General features: G+C 36.2%; 1 protein-coding gene across 1 annotated transcript in view; it reads right to left on the bottom strand.

The window, feature by feature from the left end:
- Positions 1-415: 415 nt before the first annotated feature.
- Positions 416-9,004, bottom strand: part of LOC132651152 (cytochrome P450 3A1-like) — a 31,190-nt gene continuing 22,601 nt past the window's right edge. The window contains exons 12-13 of the mRNA XM_060376427.1: positions 8,627-8,789; positions 416-5,789 (exon numbers count right to left, since the gene is read on the bottom strand). Coding sequence (XP_060232410.1) covers positions 5,688-5,789; positions 8,627-8,789 — 265 coding nt within the window. The 3' untranslated portion in view covers positions 416-5,687. The remainder of the gene's footprint in view (positions 5,790-8,626; positions 8,790-9,004) is intronic.

Genomic DNA, 9,004 nt, shown 5'->3' with positions numbered 1-9,004 from the left:
CCAGATATGAAATATTCCTTGATAAATATCTTTCTACTGTATTTTATGTATATGGTAGGTGCATATATATATATATATATATATATATATATATATATCCAATATACACAAAGTAGGAACACTTCAGTCCTGAATACAATAGCATGCACAATTTTGTCATAGTTACTAGATTGTGAAATATACTCAAAGCAGAGGAAACACATATATGATAAAAATTAAAATTTGAAACTACCAAGGATTCATTATTGTAGCACAATAAAATCCTATTTTTAGAATAGATATTTAAAAAGAAGTATTATCTGTATATAAATTAGTTAATAAAACACATATCATAAGTCAGATCTGGAATCCAATAGTTAAAGCATACATTTGATAATGGAAAAGCAACAACAAAGCACTCATAATAGCAGCAAAGTGAGTGTGAAATTATCTTCTTGAGAAAAATTTATTATTGTTCATGATCACTAAAGAAAAAGTATACCAAAATTGAGATTTGATTGTTCTGACAATAAACTTGGTAAATGTTTAGTTCAAAATGTAAAACAAAATTATTTGATGAAATGATAGTTTTTAGAAATACACAAAGGTTAAATGTAATAGAAATATTTCATTACAAACGACAGTGTATGTGTTTTTAAATTCAAGATAAAAGTCACAAATGTTAGAAACAGAGTATTCTAAACTTATTTTTTGACTACCTAGAAATACTTCTCCTCCATTTCTGGTTGAAATGTAAACTTGTACAACCACCTTTGAAATCAGTCTGGTGCTTTCTCAGAGAATATCCATCTATACCACTCATAAGCATATATACACAATATGGTCAAGTATACAACAAGGACATTTGCTCATCCAAGTTTATAGCAACTTTATTTGTAAGAACCAGAATCTGGAAGAAATCCATATGTCCCTCAGATGAGGAATGGATACAATAATTGTGGTACATTGGAATACTACTCAACAATTAAAAACAAGGAAATCATGAAATTTGCAGGCAAATGGTGGGAACCAGAAAATATCATCCAAAGTGAGGTATCCCAGAAGTAGAAAGATACACATGGTATATACTCACTTATAAGTGGATATTGGACATATAATATAACATAAACATTATAAAATCTGCACATGTAAAGAAGCTATGCAAGAAGGAGTACCCTGGGTAAGATGATCAATGCTCATTGAAAGGCAAAAGGGATAGACCTTAGAAGATGGAGAAAACAGGGAATAGGAGCATACCACAGAGGGCCTCTGAAAGACTCTACACAGCAGTGCATTAAAGTACATGATGAGAATCATAGCGAAACTGGGCAGAGTGCAGGGAATCTTATGAAAGAAGGGGGAAGATGGAAGATCTAAAGGGGACAAGGTGAGCAGCAGAAACAAAATTTCTGGGCACAGGAGTCTTTTCTGAGACTGATACTCTAGCCAAGGACCATTCTTGGAGATAACCTAGAACTCCTGCACATATATAGCCCATGGCAGCTCAGTCTCCAAGTGGGTCCCAAGTAAGGAGAACAGGGGTCTTCTCTGACATGAACTCAGTGGCCTGCTTTTTGATCACCTCCCTATGAGGGGTGGTGTAGCCTTGCCAGACAACAGAGGAAGACAATGCAGCCAGTCCTGATAAGACCTGATGTGCTAGGGTCAGATAGAAAGGGAGGAGGACCTCATCTGTCATTGGGCTGAGGGAGTGAGTGGCAAGGGAGAAAAAGAAGAAGGGTGGTTGGGATTGGGGGGATGAAGGAGAGGGCTACAGATGGGATACAAAATTAATATATTGTAATTAATAAAATTAAAATTAAAAAAGAAAAATAAAATAAATTTTGTTTGAAAAAACAAAATAAGGCAGAGCTGGAATTCTATAGTGAAAGTGTACATTATACAATAAAAAGCTGGAGTTTGAACATAGAATCAGATTTCAGCAAACCTTAATACAATCAAATGTTCTATTACTTATTGCACTTACATGCCATTCCATGGTTATTTGGTTAGATCAGAGGGAATATCATCTATTCAGCACAGGTTAGAGGGGCCAAATTAATATGGAGGAAATGACAAGTTCATTGCATGCAATCAGACTTTTTACAGACTTATCAGAAACAGAATGTAAATGCTGCTCCCCTGAAGAATACAATTGTAGTTGCTGGGATGTTATGATATTTGCAAGTTATACAGAGTATAAAGGATTAATGTCTAAGATTAAATGTTCTTTAAAGCTTCTTTATGCTTTTCTGAGTTCTAGGGAATGCAGAGCTACACAGGTGTCCTTAATGCTCCAAAGTCTGAGGGAGGGTTTCAGGTCTCAGGGACTGAAATGGACACAGTGTCCAAGGAGCTCCTGAGTATAAATGGAAAATACTATGGCACATGCTCCTCAAGGAATCAATAATAGACAAATTCCATGACTCCCCAGAGTTCCCAATTTTTTTATTTTGTTTATAATATATATTTTATTTATAATATGTATTTGTATTCCAACCCAGATTTTCTTTTATTCCCACTGTTAGTTCTGCTCTTTCCTGATCACTTTTACTTTTAATATTAACTGGAACACTTTTTATCTGTTATGATTTTTATTTCTTTCAAAAGCTGAAATGCATCGCTAGAAATTTTGTTTTAGTTCCATTGCATCAAATTATTCTTTAATATCATTTCCTAAATTCAGGATTTGGACACAACGGCAGACAGTAATGAGTGCCAAAGGTGAAAAGGATTAAGATGTGGGTGATGTAATGACAGGTTTTGAACACTGATTTCTTTAAAAAATACAAAAAAATGCTTTTATTTCAAACCCATGTATAGGGATGTGGGGGTGCTTAGGACTGACCACAGAAGCTGACTATGATTTGCTCTATAATCCAGCAGAGGAGTGGTTTTGGCAGATAGTTTCTGTGGTTGTGTAACATTCGTAATTCTGGAAACATTTCAGAAGGTATACAAATGCTAAGGCCCCAAGAGGCACGGTTGTTGGTTGTTGGCTATCAGGGGTGTTTCCAGGTTATTAGGAGTTGTGCTCATAAAAAATGCAAGAACTAAAAGCAATTGTTTTCAGGGATCTCTTCCATCTCCTTTCTCTCCTTTCTTGTTTTTTCTCTCCTATCTAGTTTTCTCCTATCTAGTTTTAAAATTGAAAGTTTAGAATTTAGGCTTTCAATACCAGTCAGTGTTCAGTGTATATTGCAGTCACAAAAAGACTAAGAGCCACAATAATATGACCTGTCTGAGGTCTTAGTTATGTTAGCCCACAGACAGATTAAGAGTACAGAAATAAGGTAAATTCATCAATTTCATCAACCCGGTACTTTCGTTCTCTGGGTTTTAGATTTATCAAATTGTCCTAGAAAGAGGCAGGACATTCATAGACACTTCTAAGAGTCAATAATTTGTGAAAATTATCTGGAGCTTTTGACCAAACGGGTTCCTGAAAATGACCTAGGAAGTTTTTGGTTTTGTATAGGGATTTCTTGGGAAATGGAAAGTTAAATGCAGCTTCAGGGGTTTGTTCAGTCTGTACTTCCTGTACTATTTTTTTGAGAAGCCCATTTTAATTTTAGAGACTGCTTTGACCTGGTTATCAGCATACACATTGTGGTAGTTAGATGGTAACAGTGTGAAGGAAGGGGTTTTAACATGGAGCCTGGGTTTTCAGCAAACCTTAAGGGAAATGGAAATTTCTAGGATCCAATTTTAAACTGTCTCTCTCTACCTTGTTATCCCCATCTTTCTCCAACCACTTTCATGATTGCTACATCAAAATGCAGAAGACCCTAGTGAGTTTTAACCCTATAGTGTTATTTAAATCTCAGACTGTAAATGTATTATTAATACTCACACACATCCTTTATCTGTGTACACTCATCCAAGTGTTTATTTTTTCCAACAAAATCTTACAAAAATATCAGTACATGATTCCAAGGAGTGAATTGCCATGGAATACATTTGTTTCTGTGTCCTCCTTAGTTAGAGAGATCACAGCAGATTGCTGGAGTTAGGTTGAGGCCAAGCAGAGCCACACAGAGGCCAAGAGAAATGCCAGATTGAATGAGTCAGCTGAGAGAGGAGTTTGAGCCAGAACAGCTGAGCTGAACCAGCCAGTCCAGAAATCAGAAAGAACAAGAAAGGGTGAGCTCATTCAGCAGTGAGGCTCAGATACTGAAAACATTCTAGGCCTGGGTTAGATTGTATGGAGGCTATCAGCTTTCAAGACTAAGCCTAGATAGCAGAAGGGGGAATAAACTTCTCAGATGACAACCAAAACAGGAGAATAAAAGCTACTTTTACAGATGAAATTGCTGGATGAGAAAAGCAATATTCAGTCTCACCCAGATGTGAACTATAATGACCAGCCTGAAATTTATGACCACTGGTGCAATTGTGGCACAAATGTTATGGAAGTAAACAACCACTTTTAAAATTGGACTTCATGCCCACTCCATAAGATTGAATCCATGGCTGATATTGTCAATGAAGCCACAAAACAGAGAGCAGATAAATCATAAGCCCTAAAAGAAAACATACTACTATTAACCTACTACATTAATGTAAGAATAAAAAGATTCCTAATGACACACAGCTATATCTGTAAAAATAGTGGATCACTCAGTCCTTATGAGAGAAGCTTCATCCTGCAGTATAGAGTAATTAACAAGGAAACTTATGACCTGTCAAAGTGAATGTTAGATACTTTGGAATTCTCAGCTCTCACTTAGGATGTTTATGTCATACCTCTCCCCTCAAGACCCAGAGATCTGTATGGAATAGAAGGCAGAAAGTTTGGAAGAACCAGAGGTAGTAGATGGCTTCAAGGAAACAAAATTTTCAAGCTACAACACGGCATATGCACATAAAAACTCCAAGAGACTATGACAAAATTCAAAAGATCTGCACAAGATCAAACGAAGCAAAATCCTAGTGAGAAGGTTCTCAAAGTCCTACCCCTTGCCAAGGAGATATTGTCAACTGAAAGCTCCTGAGAGAGGATAAGTCCATTTTCTTTGATGGGGTGGCATGCGGTATATCAACTACTCTCCAGAGCAGGCCTCACACACAGGGGTAGTTATCTAACATGAACTGGACTCCTTAGTTTTGGTTTTGTTTTGCTTTGTTTCATTGTGAAACATTTGGAGAGAATGTAAAGGTAGTTGGGAGCAGAGGTGAGAAGAATATAGGAGGAGATGGAGGAAAAGAACTAATATGATCAAAATACATTGAATGATGCTCTCAATAAATATAAGACACTTTTAGAACCAGGTTTTTTGAAAGAGGTGTGTATTTATATTTTCAGTGTAACTTTTATTGCAGAATATTGCAATTAAAACATCTTACACACATTTTACAATTTGAGTTGTCACTATAGTTCATGTTTTCATCAAAAAATATTGATAAAATACAGTTATCTGGTTAATCTCAAAATACCTCAAAAGAAATAGATGGAGTCAATCATATGTGGATGGAGATGGTCCCATGAGAACCAGACAAGAAGAATTTCCTGTTCTGTCACTGACTTAGTCTTCTTTAAATGATATGGACCTCTGTATAGACAGAGAAACCTTAGTGGGTGTACTGAATCAGGGCCAGTTGATTAATCCCTATCTCCATCTTGGTTTTATTCATGATGAAAATTAAAGAGTTCAATGTTCTTAGACACCACCTTTCTGAAAAGCACAGCAGAACTCCTTGAGAGAAAGTCATGCTCCAGTTATGATTGCATTCCTTGACACAACCTTTAGAAAAATGTTTTTTTCTGGTTGAAGTTGAAGAAGTGCTTGTCTGCTTAATTTCAGAGGTATCTGCAACAGTGGAAGAAAAATATTGAGAGGCAATGAATGAGCCGAAACAACTCCAGAAGAAAAGTAAAACAAACATTCAGTATAAGAATGCCTCTGAGAAAAAGGTATCGGACAGGTCTGATGCTCTTTGGGTGGATGACACCTAAATGAACATCGGTACAAAGTCCCAATTTATTTCTAATATCAGAGATCAGACCTCTACTCTTGCCTGATGCATCTAAAACAAAAAGGGGGAACTGTAGAGAGCTGCGTAATGCCGCGCCTTAAAGATGGAGCTGGTTTCTGCCTTCCACCTTCCCGATGGTGAGTGCTCTCTGTCACAAAGAATTCCATATTTGGCTAAGGCTGAGGATCTGGCTTGCTTCCGTGTATGTGGACCTATCTGCATTGCCCACGTGGCACTCTGGGGTTGGCTACCCAGAGGCTATTTAAGGTGTGCGCTGGCTTTCCCCAGGGTCAGAAGATTGTTCAAGGTTCCTGAATAAACTGCATTGAGAAGAAAAAAAAAAGAATGCTTTGCAGAAACTTAATACTTACATTTATCATCATATTTTTACTTCCTCTTCCCCAAACTGTGTCAATTGGATGGTGAGAGGATGCAACCAAACATGCATTGGGTAAATTGATTGATAATCTACTTAATACAGGCCCTGAGACAAGTCATGTTGGTTTGTATTATTTTTGTTCTCTGCTCATTTAGAGTAAAACAGGTAAGCTTAATATTTTTCATCCTAATTTTTAGTTAATATGTCATACTATTGTTTTAAGTATTGAAAAGCTATTTTTGGTTTGTTGAAACTTACATTTTAATCCTGAGAGGATGCACTTCAAATCAATGAATTATCCTCAGGTCCTAGATCATGTGTCAGTACTACAGTTGAGCCACTAAAAGCATATATTCAGGGGAAACTCACTTTATTGTCTTTGCTAACATCTGTTTTGTTTTTTTTGTTTGTTTGTTTCAAAATACAGAATGAATGTATGGTGGAGAAAGTCTCAGTTGCAGGAAATGTAAGGTAAACAAAGTTGTCATGGAGATAGAGAAATGTCAAGTTTAAGATTACTGGTGCTTGCCAGAGAATCTTCCCCTTGCCAATTGTGCCATAGGCTCTCAAAGCTAGACCCTTGATTTATCTAAATTCTGGCATATGATTTAAATGCTTTATTGACAAAGTAATAAAATTAGTGAAGTTGTATGTAGATAAAGCTATATAACTTCCTTAAGCCACAAATCAAAGAATAAATACTTCCATCCCTTCATTTGCCCAGAAGTAAAACTAACTGTGAAAGAGAGCCACACCAGATAAACAAGTCCTGTAAATTTTAGCCATCCATTCACATGAAACAAAGAGCAAGTTGCTCAGGAAAATATAAATACTTTATCTAAATGTCTTATCTTATACTAGTAAAACTTTAAATACTATACATGAGTCTTCCATGGAAACATACAAAAGATACCTTTTAATTTAAATTATTGCTTTTATGAAAAATGTTATAACTGTAAACCATGCTTTAAAACATTAACAAAAGGGTTCAATGTGCAAACTCTCTTCAAAGAACAACTTGGAGTTTGTGGAAGGAATAATATGAGGTGATATATAAATGAGAGGGGAGATCCTTCAATAGAGAGAAAATAAATTTAACTAAAATGGACTTTTTAATGACAAAATAATACCATAGGTGATGATAACAGCGTGTAGAATACAAAGGTAGAGCATAAATTAAATGAGGTTTGGAAATGGAACAGAAGATTAATTTGGGAAGTGACTAAGAATTTGAAGTATGAGAGAAGAATAAAGAGAAAAAATAAATTATTTCTGGAAAAACCTGTCTTCTGGAGCAGAGCTCCTAGGAAATGATGCAAAATCATCTAGTTAGGATGGAATCATCATAACCAGCAACTTTTTATAGGTTAATATTTTGTGTGTATGAGTGTTTACCTGCACATTTGCATGTATAACTAACACACATGTGCACTTTCAAATGATGCCAGAGTAGGGCATCAGAACCCTAGGAACTGGGGTGACAATTAGTTTTTAGCTACCACATGGGTGCTGGAAACTGACCTCAGGTTCTTTGCAAGAATAGCAAATGCTCTTTACCACTGAGCCATCTCATTAGCCCCAGAAATTGTATTTTGACATATTGATTCTCAACTTGGCATAACATGGGAAATCAGAGATGAGCTTTTAAAGCCACACTCTGGGTGAAATGTTGTATGACCAGGCATCATGAGTTTCTGTTTTAATTTTTTAGACTGCGTGTCACATGGCCCATGCTGGCTTCATATTAACTAAGTGGTCTAGGATTCTTTGAATTTCTGATCCTCTAGCCTCTAGTTCAGAGATTAGAGGTAAACAATACCACTTCTAGTTCTTGTAGTTCTGCCAACTGAGGAACATCTATAGAATCCATATATGAGTTTTAAATATCCTCATTGATTCTTATGATCAGTCAGTGGTTGAGAGGACTGTGAGAATAGGACTTCTGTGAGATCTAGAAAAAGAGTTAACCACTCAACAAACACTGAAAATGTGACCATTGCAACTCCTGGTGACACATAACATACCCGATTTCAAATGGACATGATTAGAAGTTCAATAAAATGCATATAATTTGGTTACATTTGTCTGCACTGAGTCTTCATAATGCTACAGCTGCATTATATACAGGTATAGAATAAAAGGCCTCTTAACTAATTCTTGAAGAGAAATAGCTCATTTGGCCAGAAAAAAATTTTAAACCCCAAACAAAAATATTCATTTTTATACATAAAACCTCAGTTTGAAAAATGTCTCCTGTAAAACTTCATTCATACAGATAATTTTCTCTCTCACCTGTGTTTCCTTACAAGGCTGGAAGGAAAAGTTCTGAAGGACTTTAGTGAGAGCAAGTTTCATATTCATGAGTGCAAACCTTATGCCAATGCAGTTTCTGGGTCCATATCCAAAGGGCAGGTATAGATAAGAATCAATGCTGCCCTTGTTCTCCTTGCTAAACCTGGAGACACAGCAGTAGGTGACAAGTTAATGAAGAATAAAATCATAAGGACTACCTATGTGAAATTGCCTTTCAACATCTATCCAGCAGCATACAGATAGTTTGGGTTAGATTCGTTGAAGTTCTTCTTATAGGTATTTGGCCTAGAGGATTGTACACTAAAGGTCTTTTCCATTCCCCTTGCCTTGTCAGGGTCCCCATATGATTGAGATGAG

Source organism: Meriones unguiculatus, assembly GCF_030254825.1.
Source record: "Meriones unguiculatus strain TT.TT164.6M chromosome 13 unlocalized genomic scaffold, Bangor_MerUng_6.1 Chr13_unordered_Scaffold_40, whole genome shotgun sequence".
Taxonomy (NCBI): Eukaryota; Metazoa; Chordata; class Mammalia; order Rodentia; family Muridae; genus Meriones; species Meriones unguiculatus.
This window is presented reverse-complemented; position numbering and strand designations above follow the sequence as displayed.